This window comes from Talpa occidentalis, unplaced genomic scaffold (assembly GCF_014898055.3).
Source record: "Talpa occidentalis isolate TD23 unplaced genomic scaffold, MPIMG_talOcc4v2.1 talOcc4.15, whole genome shotgun sequence".
Lineage (NCBI taxonomy): Eukaryota > Metazoa > Chordata > Mammalia > Eulipotyphla > Talpidae > Talpa > Talpa occidentalis.
This window is the reverse complement of record NW_023601543.1, coordinates 14,715,648-14,737,800: the sequence shown is the minus strand read 5'-3', so window position 1 is coordinate 14,737,800 and position 22,153 is coordinate 14,715,648. Positions and strand designations below refer to the sequence as shown.

At 49.3% G+C, this 22,153-nt stretch overlaps 1 protein-coding gene across 1 annotated transcript; it reads left to right on the top strand.

The window, feature by feature from the left end:
* The first annotated feature begins 2,511 nt into the window (after positions 1-2,511).
* On the top strand, positions 2,512-12,952 carry RAB33A (RAB33A, member RAS oncogene family). The gene is made up of 2 exons (XM_037511947.2): positions 2,512-3,037; positions 12,416-12,952. The coding sequence occupies exons 1-2, from the start codon at positions 2,780-2,782 to the stop codon at positions 12,869-12,871; spliced, it is 714 nt and encodes a 237-aa protein (XP_037367844.1). The 5' UTR covers positions 2,512-2,779; the 3' UTR covers positions 12,872-12,952.
* Positions 12,953-22,153: the final 9,201 nt, after the last annotated feature.

The following is a 22,153-nucleotide window of genomic DNA, read 5'->3' as shown; positions in this document are numbered from 1 at the left end:
AATATCATAAAATAAAAATATATATTTAATATTTTAAAGGCCTCACAGACACTGATTTTTTTTTTTTTTGCCATTTCTAAAAGCCAGTAATAAACATGGATTGATTAACTACAAGGTAATCATATCAGTTGGTGAAAGAGGCTTTGGAAAACACTGTCCAAATTGTGATGGTCAGGTACCTGTGTGTACATTTGAATAAAAGCATGTAATGGTGCACAAGAAACAAAGAAAAGACACTGTATACCCCAATTTTTAATAAGTGCAATGAGGTGGTTTTCTTGTCCTTTTAATTAAAAATTCTATTTTATCTCTCTCTTTTTGCAAGAGCAATATTCACACATTGAACTAACTCCAAAAACGTAAGTGGAAGTTCTCACAAATCTTGCCCCTCAGGGGTATCAATTTTTATTAAGGAATTATAGGAGCCCATTTTGAGATATCACATTTCCAGAAATCAATGTCTCTACCTTACAAATAGAAGGTGAACTCTCAGACTAAGTGACAAGTTTTTGCCAGAAGCATACATCTAAATAATCTTATGTGGACATAATGTGTGTTGTATCTCTTGGGAAGTTAGTATTAATTCTGGCTAGGAGTTTGCAAAGCTTTCCTCTCTACTGGATATATCTACGTAATAGTTGCCTCCCCACTCCTACCTTTTTCTAACTACTCTTCTGCAGATAGTAATCACCCGGAGATCTACATTTGAAAATACAGAGGACAATCATGCAGCAAACTGTCATCTCAACATCAACCAATCCAAACTGCTGTACAACAATGATTGCTATTCACACTGTATGATCATAATGATGATCTTGGATTAGTCAGCTAAGATTAAATCCTTCTAGAGGTGGTTTTAATATTGAATGGTATAATATAGAGTTTTAGAAATAGGTGACCTACATAGCTGCTAAAAGAGTTAGCTATAAATATATCTGGTAACTCAAGCTAAAAAGATTATCAAATATTTTTCCAGGCATTTTTAGTTACTTGGATTTGGCTGAGCCGTCCCAACTTGCTTTCAGATTTATCATTTATGCACTGAATAGTTTTTCTCATAATGGGAATGGATTTAGTTGTGGTAATCTCTTCCTCAGCTTGGCCTCACACACAAATAAGATGGCAGATCATGTGTGTTGCTGGCATCCCTGACCTTGGTGGCATTAGCAAATAATTCCTCTGATGTTACTATTAGTATATGTCAATATTACCTTAGCTTATTAAATATGTGAGTGGAAGGATAAAATCTTAAAAACACATAAAATGACTTTATTTTATTACTTGTCAATTGTACCTGAGTAAAGTTGATTTGAAATAGATTCTGAACCAGTAGACCACTTTCGATGGAGGGAGTACAGGCCTTGCCAAGATACCCTGTGCTCAGTAAGCTTTGGGAAGCTGCCCCTAATGCCTTAAGAAAGTTCTGTTCATTTATCATTTTCCAAGCATAATCTGGGCTCCTGGTAAATTAGACCCAACCACTTTGTTCTACATTCACATATAGAGGGGTGAACCCTCCTAGGGGTTTCCAGTTCCCTTTGAAATCCCACCATTTCTGGAAGGACTTACTGTATATGGCGGGCTGGGAAATACAAGGCACTGTGAGGTTTATGCCTTCTCCCAAGAGCGCACCACCTGGGCCTATAATGGTTAGCCCTGGAAACAAAGTCCCCTTTCGCTGGAGCTGCCTCCACTAGAGTCCCCCCTTCTGAGTCCCCGGTATGGCCCTCTCTTGCAGCGGGCCTTCCCCATTGGCCAGCCATACACAACCGACTGCGGCAGCCAATGGGAGCTGCTCTCCTGAACATTCAGGGGATGGGTGCTCATGGTGTGATGAGGGGAGGTTGGCGCCTGGCACGCGCCCCCCTACATCTGGCAAGTCTGTGACAGAAACAGTAACTCCCCGTACACACGCACACCGGTGCCCCCCGGCTGCCTCCCCTCAGCTGCGCGGGCCCCCACAAACCAGGGCGTGTCTTGGCAGCACCCTCCCGGCTTGCTTGGGGCGCGCGAGTGCACCTGCTTACTCAATAAAATAGAGCATCCCTTCACCCCACGGCTCTGGAGAAGGCCGCCCGGGCGCAGCTCAGCTGCCGGCGCTGGGAAGGTGAAAGAGGGATCTTCCCCTTCCACCCCACCCCCGCCGACTTCTGTAGCTCGGAGGCTGAAGTGTTCCAGACATGCCTTCGGGTGCAGCTCTCTTTGTCCTCCCCAGCTGTGCTCCCGGGGCGCAGACCCGGGGCGCTCCGAGAAACAGGGGGTGGGAAGCCTGAACCCTACAACATAAATGGGGGCAGGGAGAAAGAAAGACAGTCCGCGGGCGATGCGTGCCGCTCTCCCTTCCCAATCTTTTTTCTCCCTAGGGGTCCCAGGGGCCCGGGCCGGGGAAGGGCGGCGGCGGCTCCAGGGACGCGGCAGGATCGCGCACCCGCGCGTGCGGCCGGAGGGCGCGGGCCGCAGGGGAAGGCTCGCGGCGTACCCCCTCTCCTCCGCCTCCCCTTTTCTCCTCCCCTCCCTGGCTTTTGTGTCGGTGCCTGGGCGCTGCAAGGAGGGTGCGCTGGAGAAAGAGGAGGGGGGCCTGGGGTGAGAGGCACCCCCTTCACGCGCGCGCGCACACGCTGCCGGCGCACGCACACGCGGGCGGACACAGACTCACAGACACGCACACACACGCGCACACACACGCACAAAGCTCGCTCGCCTCGAGCGCACTAACGTGGCCGTTTTCTTTGTGTGGAGCCCTCGAGGGGGGTTGGGGCCCCGGTCCGGTCCCGGGGAGATGGCACAGCCCATCCTGGGCCATGGGAGCCTGCAGCCCGCCTCGGCCGCTGGCCTGGCGTCCCTGGAGCTCGACTCGTCGCTGGACCAGTACGTGCAGATTCGCATCTTCAAGATCATCGTGATTGGGGATTCCAACGTGGGCAAGACCTGCCTGACCTTCCGTTTCTGCGGAGGGACCTTCCCGGACAAGACTGAAGCCACCATAGGCGTGGACTTCAGGGAGAAGACGGTGGAAATCGAGGGCGAGAAGATCAAGGTGATCCAGATGGTCAGGCTCGGGTAGGGAGGGACCGGGAGAGGGCCTCGCTCTAGGGTTGTAAACGTCCAGCGTGAGTAGCTGTGTCCCCGCTCGCTGAGCCCCACGCCCCCGGCACCCCCTCATTCCCTTTCCCCTTTCGCTGTATCGGTTCCCACCTCACCCGTTTGTGTTGTTTTTCCTAAAGGCCGGCGGGAGTGGTTGGACTCTTGCCCTTTGCCCTTGCCTGACAGCTTCAGCTGGGAAAAACACGTTTGAGCCCATCCTTGACCCTGAGCCACAGCAGCGGCACCTGTGGGCGGCGGGAGGCATGAGGCAGCGCTTGGACCTGGTCTGCGGGGTGGATCCCAAAGCACTTCACACATCTTGAGGTCCCTTCAGCTTCGTGGGTGCCAATAACCTGCAGAAAGCCACTTGAAGCCCGGAGGCATGGGGGTGGGGTGGGGGTGGGGGATGGACATCCACAGAAGATGAAAGGCGCTTTATTTTAAATTACAGTTTATAGTTAAAATTGGGGCTGAGTTGGAATAGGGGTGAAGTGGGTGATTCTGGCACAAACCCATCCGCTCTTTTAAAGCTATGGAGACAGGGTCGCCCTCTAGCCTGCCCTAGCAGACAAAACTTGTTCTTCTGGAGCTGTTCCTCTCAAGCCATTTACTCGCCTGGGGCACCTAATGGATGAACTGCCTTGACTCACTGTGTTGGTATTGTCCTCAGCAGGCCTGTGTGAAAAAAATGCAGAGCACCTTACCTGAGGGCGACCCAATGGGTTAAATACAGATAGTCTCCTCTGTCCAGGTGGGAGCACTCTTGGTTCAGAACAGATAGAAACTTGATAGGCCAGGAATATTGCAATGTGGAGGGAGGGCAGGCAAGGGTAGCTTCATGGGTCCAGGTGTTGTAGAGCAACCCCGATACAAAACGGGGTGCAGAGGGAGGCAGGGTTATGGGCAGAAAGGGCACCCCCCAAATCACAGGCATTGGAGATCTGATAGACTCATGGCCGGCCTTGTCTGGAGCTCTGGTCAGACCCTGTCAGGTGAAGGTAAACCTCCCTCTGGCTGCTCAAACAGCCCAAATGACTAAGAGGTTCTGCTTCTGAGGAACGAGGAGGGGGGAGGGTGGAGAATGTGAGAATGATGAAAAAGTCCAAACTGTGCACGACTCCTAACTCCTTAGTTATTAACATGAACATATTTTCAAATGGCTTCAGAAACCAGGACAAGGCCCTAGGAGGGCAGCAAGGCCGGCGGCTGTTCTGAAACTGAGCTTTTTCTGCCCTTGCATGGGGGGTGGGGCTTGCGGGGAGGGGCCGCTACCTTTCCTTTCAGAAGCCTCTGCCCTCTGTAGGACTGCTATGTTGACATTTGCTGGGCTAGGAATTTTGCTGGCGCATCTGGCTTTTTAAATGTCAGGCTGTAAGATTCTGGAATTTCTAAAACACAGCTTTTTAAAATCCAAAGTCGAGAGAGATTTATGGACGTGCTCTTCAACCCTTGAAAGCCCAAAACTTATAAGCTATCGCTTGTCTAAAACCGAAGGGCACGCAGGGCTAAAGAGTTGTCTGGATTTCAGAGAGGGGAGCTAAGTCCACCTGAGCGTGAGATGGGGGCAAAGAAAAGGGTCTGGGAGCCTAGAGGTGGAGGTGGGGGCGCGGGGAGAACAGGACGAGGGCGGAGGAAGGTAGAAAGTGGGAAATGAGAAGTGAAAACAAGGAAGGGAGGTCACCACCCAGGGGCCTTGGGGGAAATTTTTAGAGGCTCCTTCCCTTCTAACACCCCAGCACTTGGAGCCAAACTGGATTTTCCAGTGTCTGCCAAAGATTCCGGACTTGTTCCCAGAGGGCAGAGCCGGTGACAGTGTGACTCACTCCTCACAGAGCGCAGCTCAGCGCCACGTGCAGAGAAGTGCTTAATCCAGGCTTTTGGGGAAAGATGATACTTTCCAGAGGGCAAAGCCTGGTAACACTGCCCCCAGAGGTGCCCTCCGAGTGCAGATTCTGAAGGAATTCCTGGTGGGGTGTGGGAGTGGGGAGATGGTGACCCTGCCTCTCACAGAGGCTGCCGCTCAGGGTCCGTGCCAGGCAGACGAGCATGTCTGCGGGGAGACGGCAGAGCCGGGCAGCTACACATGATTCCCACAGGAGATCTTGCCCCACGCTCCGGCTGGTTTGGATTTTCTCAGGGAACAAGTGCCAAAACCATGCTAGGAGGTGACTGCCAAAGGCTCCCCTTTTGGGGTAGAGAGAAAAGTCCAGTTTGACAGGAGGAGGCAGCCTTAGTCCACAGCCAGCAACGGAAGATGGCCAAGCTATGAAATGCCAGCCCTTGAAGGAGCTCCGTGGAGAGGTCTCAGAGCGCTCTGCTCTCAGGCCTGCTGGGTGTGGCTTTGTCCTCGGCCTCTCCCTGGCCCAGGACAGCTCTCATGACAACCTCGGCAGGGACAAGACTGATTCAGCTCTTTGGGCTACTCTCTTATTTACCAGGGCCATCCCCGGGGCTTGGAAGCCTCTTTGGTGTCCCTGATCAATGTGCCCCCAGTCTCTCCCCATGTATTTATAGTCCAGTGTTTCCTGGTTCACTTGAACATGGAGAAAAACCTCCAATGAGTAGGCAATACTCATTACAACGATAACTTCAATTTACTGACTCGACGAAGAAATCAGGTTGGGCACTTTACAGGCTTTATTTCATTTCATCTGCGCAGCAGCCCTATGAAATCAGTACTGTTATTAGCATTCCCTTTGAAAGGTAAGGACACCCAGATTAGAGATGAAATAACTTACCCAAAGGCACATGGATCTGAAGTAGGATCCTTGGCACATGGATCTGAACTTCAGTCTTGGATCCTTGAGCCCAAGAACTGTCTCATTGTCCTGCCTTCCCTGGATGGGCCAGGATTTCACTTACGCTGGGGGCCTGTGCTCTTCAACACAGCACTCGACTCTCAGGGGCAACAGTGAGCCCTGGGGAGCGTGCCCAGGGGAGGTGGTGTTCTGGGCAGGGGCCTAGTGGTCTCTTCGAGTCCAGGGGCCCAGGGATCCAGATTCAGGACCCAGGAGCCTTCCAGAGAGCTCCTTCAGCTGCACTGCAGACACTGAGCTGAGGACCTGGGCTTCACTTTTTGCCCCTTGACAGTCTCCTATTGGGTGTGAGAATCAGAGAATATTCTGAGCTGGGAAGGATCTCAGAGAATCTCGAATCCAATGTCCTCATTTTACACAGAGGAAACTATGCAAACCGTGTAAACTCTGAGGCTCAGAGAGGGAAAGTGACTTATCCAAGATCACATAGACTCAGGCCTAGAATTCAGGTTTCCTAATTCCTTCTGCTGCTCTTTGCACACATCATGCCACCTGGCTTGGAAGAACACACAGCCCGCTGCTCCGCACTAGCCCTGTGGCCCCTCGACCCACATGGTTAATCATGACAGAGACACGGAGGGATACCAAATGGCGAAACCCACAGTCCTTCCTGACGCCAGCCTGGGGAGGGTGGAGGCCCCCCCCAGCCCCCAAAGGAAGGGTGCAACTTCCCTTAATGACATTATGAGGCTGTCACCTCTAGGTTTAGCTAAATCTTCCTGAGCCCCTCTCAGTCTCAAAGTACTGGAATGTGCCAAATCAGGATGTGGGGGGAGGAGGGGAAGAGGAGGTGGTAGAGGGACGTCTCAGAACTCACTCTTGAGCCATTCTCTAAATTCTCACGGAAGCACCCTCCTGTCTGGTTTGGTTTCTCCCCCAGGCTGGGCCCTCCCGTCTCCCCCAGCCCCCAGCCTAGGCACAGGGCAGGTCAGCCGTGGGTGAGGTGCCACCCAGGACAGTGCATTTATTTCTCTTCCTCTGCCCATCACTTGGAAAACACCATCCGGTGTTACGTGACCGAGTGGACGGAGGCAAAGCTGAGTGTTCCCTCGGAAGCCGCCTGCAGTCAGGATGACATCACGCCTTCCTTCGGGCTCTGCGCTTCCATCTTTGCCAGTTAGCTTAATGGTTCATTAGCCATCAGTGTGTGTTTCTCCATCTCCCTTGCTACCTCTCTGTGCATGAGTTTCTCTTTGTCTCTGTCCTCTTTCGCCACTCTCTGTGTCAGCCCCGTGTGTGTGAGAGAGAGACCCAGAAGGGATGGTCTCGGTAGTTGAACAAAAGGTTTGTTTTAACCTTTTCCCATCATCCACTCAGGCATGTGCCAAAGGTTACAGATATACCTGTCTCCCCTTTCCCCACTTCTGCCCTCCCTCAGCAGCCCTCAAGAAAAATACACTGATATCTCATCTACAGAAAGATGCCCCTCATGTTCCCTGTGGAAGAGAAAAACCCATGCTGGCCAGGAGCACGTGCAGGGAGTAGGGGGCTTGCTGAAGCCTGCTCAGGCAGCCGTTGCCTTAACCTCGGGAAAGGGGCTTAAAAGGCCAGATTTATCTTTAGCTGCGCCCCGCACAGGGGCTGGGCCCTCCTCCAGCATCCCCTTCAGTTGGGGCCTGCCCCCAGCCCCCCACCCCCGTGCTGCCCCGTACCCGTGGCCCCTTGCTGCCATTCTCCTTTCCTGCCCTCCCCACTGGACTGCCTTTGCCTTGGCTCTCTCTCCTCATCAAGAAGCCAAACACTCTGTGCTTTCCAGGATGAGAGCCCATGGACCAAAGGAGCAGCACCAGCAGGACAGAGCCCAGGGCCTTCTGAAGCCAGGGGACAAGTCATATTTGCAGAGCACTTTATATTTTGCCAAAGCCCTTTCTTGTGCCATCTGCCCTTTGCTCGGCAGGGTCCTCTGCTGGACGACCAAGCCCAAAGCTACTGCTGAGATTCCAGCAGCTCCTTCTCCGTCAGTTGTCCAGCCAGAGTGGATGGTGAAGCACTGGGGACAGGAAGGAAAGGAGAGTGTGATTAGGCACCGTGTCATGCACTTACAAGGAATGCTGATCTCCACAAGATTGCTGTGGTTTCCCTCGGTCGACAGAGGACACCGAGGCTGCGTGGACCCCTCGCTTTGCTGAAGACACCTAACATGATGGGTACAGCATGATTGGGCTGAGACTTGCACGGCAGTGGGTTTGACAGCAGTGTGCCCCGCTGGCTCGCGGAGAGAAAAGAGGATCTGGGAAAGGTGTGTGTGGTGAAAGGGCAGATGTCACCCCTGCCCCAGGAAGGGAGGAGCCAATGAGCAGGGCACTAGCTGCAGAAGGGGAAGGAAATGCTTTTACTGTCTGGCAGGGGCCCAGGTTTTTTGAGAATGCCGAACAGGGACGCCACGCAGCAACAGAAAATGAGGCCAATCGTGTTCCAGTCAGCTCGACTGCTGTGCTGTGTCTCTGTGATGGTTCTGAGGCCACCCCATCGCTGCTTCTGATTTTCTATTGTGAGCAGCCTGCTTCCGGCTCACCTGACACCACAAACAGGGCAGTGGAGAGCTGGGGATGGGGTTTCTCAACAGCTGGAATGGGAGCCATGCCTCCCCTTTACATTCCAGGCCTCCACAGGAAAGCTGCAAGGCTCCGCGTAGCTTCGAAGGCCACGGAGGTCTCCAGAGGCGCAGCCCTCCCTGAGTCCAGCAGCCTGGGTGGTGTCAACAATTAGGAAGCCAAAGAAAAGCCAAACAACCAACCTAGTCAGCCCCAAGCACCTCACACACTCCCACCCGTGTTCCTGCTAATGGCAGGTATTTTTAGAGTGCTGAGCTCATGGTGTTAAAGCATCTGCCACATGCCTGAGGGCTGGTAGGAATTCAGTCTTACTCAGAGGCAGGAGTTACGACTACCGGGGGTGGAGGTGGGGATCAGGAGCCAAGTGGTAATGATATTCTTGCATTATACCTGCTCTCTTGCCACTGCCCCCCACTCCTTCCCTGGCCAGCTTGCCCCTGCTTCCAGCTCAGAGCACCAGAGGGGTAGAAGAAATGAAAACCTCTTCTGATTCTGCAGGGTGAAGCAAATCAGTCTTCAAGGACTTAACTTTATTTTTTTCTGGGTAACCAGAGTCGAATGTTCTCTCTGAAATCACTTTGGCAGGCCCCTAGGATGCCAGATCGCTTGTAAGTTTTGGGGACTTGAGCCAATGCTGCTTTTTGATGACGACAATAATGGGGATGAGGATGCCATGACGATGACAGTGACAACCGTGATGACGAGCGATGCTTGCAGTTCTGCTGGAAAGGTGCCAGAGGTGCCGATGACACGACTAGAGAACAAATATGTTCCAAAGGGTGTGGTCCAGGCTCAGAGTGCAGGAGATATTCATAGGGAAAGGAAAGTGAGTGGAAGTTGGTTTTGGGAAGAAAGTTGAACACATGAGCTGAGTCTTAAAGAATGGGTGAAATCTAGAGAAAGTACTGGAGGGGCCCCCAATTCTGTAGAGAAAGATGGACTAACAGAGCCCCGGGTACAGGAGAGACTGAACCAGGTGTAGCCGAGTACCGTTGATAGCGGAGGGGGGTGTGGATCAGATCACAACGTAACATTTTCCATTTGATGCCACATGCAGCACTGTTATAATTTCCTGAAAAAGAGGATGAGCTGCTGCTATAAGCAGGGACTTAAGAAAGCAGCATACAGAGGCACCGAGTGGAGACATCTAGAGTCTGAAAGGCTTTGCTGTCCCCCAGGAGTGAGGAGAGGTGGGCTGGCCTAGGGACATGAAAATCAAAGCGAAAGGGGTCTGAAGGCCATGGCAAAGGAAGGTGGTGGCCGTGTTGATAGAGGAGAGGCAGGGGAGGCTGAGTGATCAACACTGATGTTCAGAATGATGACTCTGGGACCCTGAAAAATCTTCACTCAGCAAAGAGATTGAATTCTCTTGACTAGATTATACTTATTGACGGCAAAGTCCAAATAAAGGCTATTGTCTGTTTTAACAGCCATAGTAGTCAATTAGTGGCCATAATCAAATTTGCCTTGATAACTGAGAATTGTATATGGCCGGGGAACATCATTTTGATTATGAATGTTCTGTGCCCCAGTCTCTGCATGTGTAATGGCAAATAGATTGGGCTGAAGGTATGGTGACTCCAGAGTATCCCCTGGGAATTGTGTCTTTGTACCTGTTACTGGTATCAGCGCTTTCCCTTCATCATTTGGCCTTTATCCCAAAAGCTGAGATGTAGAAGAAAAATCTGGTGAGCTAAATTAGCTTTCACATAACAAAGAAGTGAACTTAAAATAAAGTGAGCTAAAGGTGAGATTTTTTCATTTTTAATTATTTTTTTTTATTTTCTTACATCCTTGTTCATTTTGGAACAGTATTTGATTTCTCCCCTCAGGTGTAGTCCCTGTAGCTCTCCTACATCACAGCACCTGTGATCCATCTCCCCCCGTCCCTTGTGCTCTTCCCTGCCCTCTGCACGCCACTGCCTTCCCTCCCCTACTGCATGTAAAGGTGAGATTTTAACACTTTGTTTTCATTTATTTATTTACCTTTTAATTTTTATTTATTTACTTATTTTTTTTTTTGTTTAGAAGAGCTGGGGTGCAGGCCAGAGGTGTGGGGGGTGAGAAGATTCACCAGAGACAGGGTGGGGAGCAGAACAGGCGGATCTACTGAAATACGCTGCTGAGGGGAGCAGCGGGTGAGATAGGAGAGGTCTGCTGTGCTATATGTGGGTCAGCTCCCTGGCTGGGGATCCAACTCAGGCTATAGTGGTGACAGCAGTGATACTTAACCCCTAGGCCACCAGGGAGTTTCCTGTTTTCTTTTCAAAGTCATGCAACCCACCTCCCAACAAAGGGTTGTATGCTTACACTAGAAAATTTGAAATAAACAATAAATGAAAAGAAATTAAATGTTACCTACTGTCCCACTGCCCATAAATAATTATTAATTTTTTGATGCCTACAGTTCCAGTCTTTCCTGTGTGCGTCTGTGTTTAGTAGTTTTCTTAAAATTGGGACCATATATGACATGAAAATGTTTCTTTCCTTTTTTTCCCCCCACTGACTTGTATTTTGTGAGAATTTCCTCCGCCATTTATTCTTTGAAAACATGATTTTTTAAGGCTGCATACTAGCCGCTTCATAGATATGTGCATATACTTTAGCTAGTCTTCCCCTAGGGAGTATTTAGGTTGGTTCCTGTTTTTTAAAAAGGATCAGTAACACTGCAATTAAGGTATTTTTACAGAATTTTGACCATATCTCTGCTATTTCTTTTGTACTGAATCTGAAACAAGGATTATAGACTCTCAGAATATTGAACATTTTTAAATAGCAGTTTCATTCATAACTGCCCAGATTTGGAAGAAACCAAAATGCCCTCCAGTAGGAGAATGGAAAAATAAATCGTGGTACATCCTATCCAGACAATAGAATATTATTCAGCACTGAAAAGAAATGAGCTGTCAAGCCATGCAAAGACCTGGAGGAACACTAAATGCACAAAACAGACTAAAAGAAGTCCACTGTAAAAGCTACATACTGTATGGCTCCAACCACATGACATTCTGAAAAGGGCAAAACTACCAAAAGATTAGTTGTCAAGGAATAGGTGGAAGAAAGGAATGAAAAGGCAGAGCACAGGGGATTTTTAGGGCAGGCATGGTGGATACAGGTGTTTTACATTTTACTAAATCCACTTTTAGAATCAATTTCCCATTTTTCCCATATCTGTGTAAATTATTATTTTTTTTACTGTTTATCATTATTGCCTTCTAATAAGAAGAGAAGTAATATTAAATAGCGTATTACGTGAAAGCGACTGGAAGGTGGAAGTGGCAATTGATGGACACTGTCTGAGAAGCTGGGCAGTTGGGTTGACAGCTGACTCATTTTAACAAACACCTGTCCCTCAGGTATGCACATCTGGAAAGAGCAGGTGCAGGATCTGCCCATGTTCTCTCACCTTGCAAGGTTTTTCGAGACGGCTGGTTGGCCGGAACAGACAGTGGTCATGCAGCTTGGAAAACAACATGCAAGGGAGACCCGAGGTGGCCGGTTAGGAGAGCTGCAATGCTGGTTTCCTCCCAGGCAGAGGCTTCACGTGCCGTTTCTGGGAGACAAGTGTAAACATTGAGTTTTGAACATTTTGAAGGTTTTTGATAACATTGCCAAATTGCCCACCAGAAAAGCTGACCAATTTACATTTCTGCTTTTCAATGAAAAAACTTAAGGTTTTCAGCTTAAATTATCTTGAGACAAATTGTTTTCGTTATTATTTTTTAAATGTTCTATATTTTTACATCATTTTTCATTTTTTGCACAATGTGTGCATTTTCATCTGGGTTATAGTCCCCATACAAAAACTGTCTACTTTCAAAAGTCCCTTCTTTCTGCTCAAAGAACCACTTCCTGTGTTGGGGCCTATGGCCTCATTTTTATAATGCCACAGAACCATCCTCTCTCCCCTGTGCTCAGGTTCCTTTTCTGACTGCAAATATGGGTCTTTGTATCTTCCAGGTTCAGGTGTGGGACACGGCGGGTCAGGAGCGCTTCCGCAAGAGCATGGTGGAGCATTATTACCGCAACGTGCACGCCGTGGTCTTCGTCTATGACGTCACCAAGATGACATCCTTCACCAACCTCAAAATGTGGATCCAAGAATGCAACGGGCACGCTGTGCCCCCACTCGTCCCGAAAGTGCTTGTGGGCAACAAGTGTGACTTGAGGGAACAGATCCAGGTGCCCTCCAACTTAGCCCTGAAATTTGCCGACGCCCACAACATGCTCTTGTTTGAGACATCGGCCAAGGACCCCAAAGAGAGCCAGAATGTGGAGTCGATTTTCATGTGCCTGGCTTGCCGATTGAAGGCCCAGAAATCCCTGCTCTATCGCGATGCTGAGAGGCAACAGGGGAAGGTGCAGAAACTGGAGTTCCCACAGGAAGCTAACAGTAAAACTTCCTGTCCTTGTTGAAACCAAATGGTGTAACTAGGAGATCAGTCCTCACTGGAGTTTTTTCTTTCCCTTTTTTTCCTGCGTAACGCTGACAACTGCTTGTTTCCATACAAATTGATATTAAAATAAAATTTGTATAGGTTATCACATGCCTTCATGTCTTGCTTTCCTCCAGGAAGGTATTTCTGGGGGCAGCCTGCCCTGCTAAATGGCATATCCATGCCAAGGCACACTCCCTACCAACCCCCTGTGCCACCTCATCGTTTGAGTCACTTCTTCAGGACTAATTGATTCTCTCACTTGGCGTGCTGAGTGGCCAGAAACACCCAAAAGGGGATGGGATACAGGCCAGTTCTTCTATGGGGGGGGGGATAAAAAAGTCTTGAAAGGCAGTGTTGCCTTATAAATATTTCCTAGGTTCCCTGGATATCCAGAGTAGGCTGCTCTCTCCTTATTTCCAAAGTCTAAAAATAAAAGGTACAGATTGCTTCCAGAGCAGCTGGAGCTTGCTTCCCCATCTTTTTTTTTTTTAAAGATTTATTTTTATTTATTTGTGCATACAAGAGCTGGGGTGTAGGCCAGAGGTAAGGTGGCGGGGGGGAAGGTGAGAGGATTCACCGGAGACAGACTGGGGTGCAGAGCAAGCGGATCTACTGAAATACTCTGCTGGGGGGGAGCAGTGGGTGAGACAGGAGAGGTCTGCTGGATGGAACTCCTGCTGCAGTGGCTGGCAATAGCTTAATAGTGCTGTGACTTAACCCCTTGCGCCACCAGGGAGGCCCAGCTTGCTTCCCCATTTTTCACCAAGTGCTCTTTGACACCAAAGGTGTTTTTTTTTTCCTGTGCCCTTTCTCAGCGAGCACAGGATTCAAAGTTAACCTGTATCTAATATGCCCCAAGATCTTCGCAGGGTGCTATGGGAGAAACAACAGAAGGAGGACTCCTCTCCGAAGTCCAAAGGTCTGATCTAGTTTCAGGAACAATGTTTTGCAAAGAAAAAAAAAAATGAGACAATATCACCAAGTGGGGGGTTGTGCTATGGGAAGGGGGAACACCATGTGCTCAACATCAGGGATGGTTCAGGAAAAGGGAACTGGACTTATTTTGTGTATTGACTAGAGTGTAACGATTGGGTTGGATTGGTAAAGAGGAGGGAGTGGGTAACAGCAGGAAGGCAGGAATGAACTTGGGGGTTGAGTGGGAGGACAGCTGCTAGGCCAGCTGAGAGCTGAACAGCCCTAGGGGGGAGCTGAGGTTGGGGAGGCTCTCCATCAGGCAAGACAGCGGTTGCTTTTTAAGCCCAGGGGAGCTTTCAGGCTTTCCAGCAGGGGTTTTGCGGGTCTTTCTTATGCACGTGGAACCCAATCGTCCAGCTAAAGAACAAAAGTGGCTCTAAAGACTTATCTACAATAGCCCCAAGTCTATTCTTTGCTTGGGGGTGCTCCTTAAGGGAACTGTCTTGTGTGAAACGTCTGGGAGAGGGTCCTGGACAAGTGTTCTTTGACACCAAAGGTGGTGTCACCGAAGGTGACAGAGAAGGCTGAGCACTTTCTTCTGGTAAACTTCTTCCTCTAGCAAAGGCTGATCTTCTGATACACCCAGAAGAGCTTCCCACCCACACAAATAGCCTGCCTGGTCCTGTCCTGTCCCTTTAGCCACAGGCTAAGCCTCCCGGCCCAGCCTGCAGTCTGGCCCCTCATGGGGCACCTGTCACCTGCCTGTCTTTGGAATCTGCCCAGTAGCCCAGGGTTTTCAGACCAGGGGAACCACCCAATGCTCTGCCCCTGAGTGTCACCCAAGGGGCTCGGGTCCTGTTGTCTGTGTGAACTGCCAACACCCCTGTTTGTCGTGCTTCTCACTAGTGGGACACCAGGACCTTGTCTCAGATTTTATACCCTGATCCATTGCCCAGGACAAGACCCACGGTAGTGTCTTTTGGCTCTTAGGACTGGGCTGCAGATACATGATGGGCGCACGGCAGCCTGGGTCCTGGCCCATCTTGGGCGGGGTGACTTTCTGGTATAACTGGGCCAAGATGACAACACTCCAAGTCTTCTAACCAGGACTGCCTCTTCCACACCTAGGTTGCCTCGACACCTTTCCAGGATTCAACATTTACTGGGGTGAGAACAAAGGTGGGGGGAGGGATAAAGTGGTGGAGGGCTCTGGCTGTCTCAGTGGTGGGTGCTGTGTGCTGACATGCACTGAAGGGCTTGAACCTATTCCCCCGAATCATATACAGTGTTGTAAACCAATGTTACCTCAATAAAAAAAAGGAAACACATTTTTAATTAAAATTTTTTTCAAAAGGGGAAAAAAACCCTTTGAAAAAGGGAAAAAAAACTTACCATGTGCTACTGTTCTAAGCCCCGGGGCTACACAGGTGAACAAAATAAAATCCTGCTCTCTTCAAGGAGACAGAGAGCAAACAACACGGGAGGTAACTGGAGAGGACTATGGGCCATAAAGCAGGCAAAGGGACAGCGGGGGGAGGGTAGCGCAGTAGATGGCGTGGTCACAAGAGGCATGCTTTGAGGAGATAAGATTTATGCTGATACCACCTGCATAAGGAAATGGAACTGGCTATGACGACCGGGCTGACGAGAAACCCCAAGCAGAGGAAACAGCAGATGCCAGTGTCCTGAGGTTTGAGGAACAGGAAATAGTGCCAGCAAGGGAGAGCCTGGACAAGACGAGGTAGAGAGGTGGGTAAGGACAGGTCTGTCAGGTCGCGGTTTCATTTAAGTGCAGTGAGAAGCAGTGGAAGGTTTTCGCATCATCTAGACTCCGTAACCTTTGGGGACATGTAGCAGGCTTGCTGACCTACGAGAGGGAAAAGCCTCCACTTTGCTCCTCTCAGAGAGATAAGAGACCCCTTCCTGGGTGACTCTTGAATGTGGGCCTCTGGGCAGTCTCTTCCAGGCTGACTGGGCCTCACCTTAAAAGATAACTCTGAAAACCTCCCCCAAACCACCCCCTTTTGGTCCTCCACAGGGTCTGGTAGTTTTGCTGCGAGAAGCAGGCCCTCACCACCCTACCTGCCTTTATCCTCTGTGCCTTAAGTGCTCGACCTCCCCCGCCCCCGGCCCCCCACAGTATGACACTGATCTCCCTCAGGCACCTGGGGACAGCCAGGAAGTCCTGGGGCTGCCACTCTGGTGCCAGGAACCCTGAAAACAGGCTCCCGGCGCCAGCACGTCCTGCTGCTACCAGCAGGGGGCCACAGCGGCCCTCGGGCTCACCTCAGCCGAGCAAGCTGACTTGGGAAGGCCTGTTCCCAGAGCGCGCTCAGGAGAGCAGAGAGCTGTTGGCACGCTTGCTGCTGTGAGGCTGGAGCGAGCAGGGGGCCTGGAGGGAAGTGCGCTGCTTCCTGGCTCTTCACTCAACCTCACTGTGTCTCTGGAATGATCCGTGATAGCCCAAATAAATCTCTATAGCTCTTCTTCACTTTCCACATGTGCACTGCGGAGGTAAGACCCCCGGACATAACTACCAACGTTGGAAAGCTTACTATGCGCCCAGCTCTGTGCTAAACACTTTATATTCATTCACTAGCTCATTTGATGTGCCTTCAACCCTAGGAGGTAGGGATCATGGCTTCCACTTTATAAACAAAAAATACAGATGCACCCAGACATTTAGTGACTTGTCCAAGAGAGCAAATGGTAAAGAGCAGTCTGTCTTCAAGTTGAGGCTCTTGCTATGAAGTATACTGTTTTCTCAGCTAGTTCCAAGCCCAAGGCCTTTGGGGCTTGCAGGTTTACTCGGGTCCGTCCCGCTGACCCCTGGGGGCCGGGCAAGCAGGTCGTTCATGACCCAGGACGCCACACTGGGACGTTCCCTTGAATGGGTGCCGCGGCCCAGATCCCTCCGAGCAGCCCAAGCGACCGGCAGAGGTGTCAGCTCTGCGTCCAAGGCGCGGCCGAGAGGTCTCCAGCTTGGACGACAGCTGGGAACCACAGAGCCGGCTGGACTCTGCTGCTCGGCCTTTGGGGCGTGTGGGGACGGGTCACTGGGCCCCCCCAGCGCTCGTCTCCCCTCCTCTGACAGCTGCTCCTTTGCTCAGGCCAGTGATGCGGCCCGAGGACGCGCTGCGGTAACAACCCGTCGAGGCCGAGGGCCTGTCAGCAGGACCCTTGCGCAGAGAACCCAAGGCCTGATGCTGCTCTGAGAAGCACCTCCTCGTGCAGAACAGCCGCAGAAGCCCGGCCCCAAGGGCAGCCCACGGCAGCGCACCCCGCGTGTGCTTGGTGCTGGGGCCCGAGGGTGTGGCGGTGCCGGGAGCTCCCCGGAGAGCAAGGCTCAGCTTCTCCTGCCACTTTCAGCGCTGAGGGAGAGGTCAGTCATTGTTCCGTTGTGACATTCGGGGGGACAGGGCGGCTGCCGGAACTTGTAAAGGCCTCCCTCCACCCTGAACCTGTCACCCCTCATCCCCTCACTGGGAGGGGCTTTGCCCCCTCTGGAAGGGCTGGCTGAAGCTCCTGAACCATCTGAAAGTTCCCTGAAGATCCCAACATGATTCAGACAGAGCAGTCACTGGTCTCAACCTCGTTCTGATTCTAAGCATCCTATGTCCACATCCCTTGGCACTGGAGTAGCAAGACTGAAAGAGGGACCCCAGAAATCCCCTCAGATCAGCAGTTCCCAAGTACTGGCTTAGCTGAGTGTATGCCATCAGTTGGGAACTTGTTAAAGTATAGATTTCTGGGCCACCACCCCCAGAGACTCTGATATACTAGATCTGGGAGCAGGGCCCAAGGATTTGTACTTTTGTAATGTCCATATTGATTCTGATGCGGCTCCACGTCTGTGTGTCTGTGTGTGTGCATTCTGGGCCAGTTTCAGCCTATCAATAGGCAACGTTGGGGTTGGATCAGCCCTTGGGGTCTTATGATTGCAAGATGCCCTCTGGGAAACTTTGAAAACATAAGGGTTTATTACAGAACCTGGAAATTACACAGCACACCGAGGTTACATAGAGCGGTCAAGCAGGGTGCAGAGAGACAGAGAAAGAGGAACATCTAGCTGTCATGGACTTGGGGTTCTGCTTTTATGGGGTGGAAGGTGGGAGTCTGAGATCTCATGTGCTCACTCTATTGGTGAATTGTGGAAATTCAAAGTGCAGGAAGAGAAAAAAATCAAGTAGCCCAAATGGACAGTTATTGAAATCCACCAAGATCTCTAAACAAAGGACCCTGAGTGCGGGAGGCGGCTTGGCTTGTATCTGGTCTTGTGGCTGACCGTGTGTTTACCTGAGATAACCTTCTTTGAAGTGGATACTTCAGTAATCAAAGCTTATGTCAGACACTTGCATTACAAAAAGGGAAAGCCCAACTGTCAGGGTCAACGCATGTGTGTGTGTGTGTGTGTGTGTGTGTGTGTGTGTACACAATCCTAGGCTTCCTAATGAACACTAAAATCAGAAACTACCTATCCTGAGTCAGAGCTTCGAAACTAGCTATCTAACCATGGACCCTGTCTCATGAGGCACATCCTCTCTGCATTCTTTCTTAGGATCAATGAAAGTGCTTCAATCACACCAACAGGCTTGGGATGTTTGTCTGAAAACAGTAGGCAAGGGTCTCTTACCTCAGAGACAACGGAGGAAGAACTAATCCAGAGTATAAATATCTCTGCACTACCAGGATCACTCTGGTAACAAGACAGGAGGTGGACAAGTCACTGAGATTACATGTTGGCTGTGCGCCCCCTGCTGGTAAGAGGCATGAAGGTTGGCAAGTGTTTCCAATTTCCTGGGATGGCAACCCGTACAGAAGAGGCTAATCCTGGTGCCAGTCTGGTCACCAGACAGCTGGAGCTAGAAAGTTTACTTTTTAAAAAAGCTTTATTGAGGTATAATTTATATACTTAAAAAATTGAACATATTCATACAAGTTCTGATGCATTTTTTAAAAAGATTTATTTATTTATTTATACAAGCACTGGGTACAGTCAGAAGCACAGGAGGGTGAGAGAATTCACCAGAGCCAGAGCAGGCCAGCAGAGCAGGCAGAAGGACCGAAGTACACTGCTGAGGGGAGCAGCGGGCGGCAGGAGAGGTCTGCGCGCCATGTGGGACCCTCTCCAGCAGCCGGGGATCGAACCAGCGCTGTAGAGGCTGCGGGCAGATTCGCAGCCCAGCGCTCAGCCGCTGCGCCACCGGGGAGGCCCAAGTTCTGATGCATTTGGACATATGCAAATACCTGAGAAACCATCACCACAACCAAGGCATGAAACAATTACATCACTTACTGCTAGTATTTATAATTACACTTTTTCATAAGAATAATATTAGATTACTAGCTGACATTGCTGGAAATGAACTCCTGGTAATAATTACTATAAAGTTTCCTGTAAAGAAGGGACTCGCTAATTGCAGAAAGGAATGCTTTCCTCCAGAATATTCCCCAGAATTCCTCCAGAATACTCCTCAGAATTGACTCAGATAGGCTGTTCTGGTTTTCAACAGGTGGTATCATTTCATAGTCTTTTTTTTTAAGACTTATTTATTTATTTATACAAGCACTGGGCACAGTCAGAAGCGCAGGAGGGTGAGAGGATTCACCAGACACAGAGCAGGGAACAGAGCAGGCAGACTGACGAAATACACTGCTGAGGGGAGCAGCGGGCATGGCAGGAGAGGTCTGTCGTGCTATGTGGGACCCTCGCCGATGGCCGGGGATTGAACCAGCGCTGCAGAGGCTGCGGGCTGCGGCGCAGCCTAGTGCTCAACGGCTGCGCCACCAGGGGAGGCCCCATTTCATAGCCTTACGGAAAAAACTGGAAAGACACTCATTTCTAGTGCCAGACAGTTTTACCACAGGTGATTGAAGCACCATAAGATGTTACCCACCCAACTGTTTGGAGGAAGGTATTTTGAGACCAGGGAACTATATGACAAGTACATTTAATGGCAGTGCTGATGGATCACCACAACTGTCCATCGCTGTGTAGTTTCCTGGGTGTCCTCTCAGCAGTATCAGCTGTGACAGCAATAGCAGCCAGAGCAGTGACAGGAATAGCACTCACTTTCGTGGTGATAGAGTCAGCAGCATTCATTGAGTGCCTGATTTTTGTCAGGCCAGTGCCAAATTTTATATATATATATATATATATTAATAGAAATTTTTCTGCTTTAATATAAAATTTATTATCTCTGATCCTTATAGTAAACTTGCAAGAAATGATCATTTCATACCTTTCACTGATGAAGGAGCTGAGGCTTCACAAGTTTAGGTAATTTATTTGAGGTGACAAAGCTATCTAGATACAAAACCAGGATTTAAACATAGGGCGGTCTTCACTCAAGGCTGAGATCCCTTCAAATTGCCACACATCACAGTGACCTGAAAAAAATGGATATTTTTCCAGGGCATGGAGAATTCTAAACAGCTGAGGAGACGCACAGTGGCCTCTCCCAGTTTGTTGATGACAGCATGTTTTCCCACGTGGTTGAGTAGCAAACTGACAAAAGTGAGGCTGCAGCTGCATCTCCAAATCAGAGAAGGGTGCTGTGTGAGTATGAGTGTGAGGCGAGCCGTGGTGTGGTTAAAAACAAGGCAGTATCCTCTAGGGAAAAATTTTTTTTTCTTAAAAAAAGATTTATGTATACAAGAACCGGGGTCCAGGTCAGAGGTGTGTGTGGGGGGGGGGGTGAGAGGATTCCCCAGAGACAGAGTGGGGAACAGAACAGGCAGATCTGCTGAAATACACTGCTGAGGGGAGCAGTGGGCAAGACACCAGAGGTTTGCTGCACCATGTGGGTCAGCTCCCTGGCCAGGGGTGGAACTCATGCCACAGTGGCTGGCATTAGCTTGATAGCGCTGAGACTTAACCCCTGCACCACCAGGGAGGTCCAGGAAATTATCTTAATACTATTTATAAAAGACAGTTATGACTCAAATGAACATTTTGGGAGCATTTATAGCTGCTCTCTACAAATAGAATTCTGGTGAGCTTAAGACATGAAAACGCTAATAGTGTGCCTGCTTTTGTTTGGTACTATGTGCGTCAACCATGACTCAAGAAAAGACAGCCTGGGTTAGGGAAAGAAAGGTAACTAAAATGACTGTGAAAGTGGTGTGTGTGTGGGGCGAGTCAGAATGAAAAATGAATAGGAATTAGGAATGAAAAGTAGGGCCATTCTACTTGACATGAAGACATAAATAAAATCAGGAACGGTAGTAATTCACTAGCAAGAATAGCAACAATGGCTTACACACCTGTGTGTCACTCACTGCTCTGAGTTCCAGACACATGTACTAGCTCTTGCCATCCCGTCAGTCTATGAACAGGTGCTCCTATTTCCATTTTACAACAGAGGAAACTGAGCCCAAAGACAAGCATCTCGTCATTGGCAGAGCAGGATCTCCAAGATAGGCACTGCCCCTTTCAGGTCGGAGAGGGTTTGCCATGGAGTTGGGTATCGTGACGCAGTGTAAGCAGGCAGTAAACTTTAGAGTAAGAAACTTCTTAAAAGGTAACAGTAGGCTGAAAAGTAGTTTTTTTAAAAAGCAGGTAAGTGGGTAAACTGATAAGCTAAGTATGAGTTACAGAGAAGCTAGACATGATTAGGACAATATCCTGAAGCTTCTTGAATTTGAAGTGTGCAAAGTGACCATATCCCCAACACAAAGTAGTTTGTTCCAGTTACCTATTTCTTAAGTTATACAAACACAGTAATGAGTACTTTTTCCTGGTATATTTCTAGACATAGAATGTAATGGATATTACATTTATCCAGTTACATCTCCACCTTGCAGGTGAGTCATGGAATGAAATGTCCTGAACTTCATCTTAGATCACTCTCACCCAACTATTTATTTCCAGCTCAGAAAATCTAATGGTTATTCTAGGTCAGTGCCCTCCCCAATATAAATTATGGAGATGAATGTTTAGAAGTTATTAAGCATTGGAGGGGGGATTCCAGGGACAAATAAGTGCCCAGTAATTTTCTGGTAGAGAACTATAGGGCACATGTAATATGAAAAAAAATCCCATAATAAAGAATCTATATTAACTGTAGCCCAGCATTTTTCTAAATTTATTTGACTATGGGATTTTTATTTTGCAGACCATTTATAGATAATGGACATTAACTCTAGACCAAGATTACTTCTTTTGCAGAAATGGAAGGGTATTATTATTTTCACAAGAGTACTTGGAGGGAGTTAACCACACCTAGGAGTAATTGAAATATTTCATTTTCTCAATGTTGAAAAAGTCCTTGTTTCTGCTATTGGTGACGGTAGTCTGGAGTCAGTCTCTCTTATGAACAAATTACATGTAACATTTAGATAG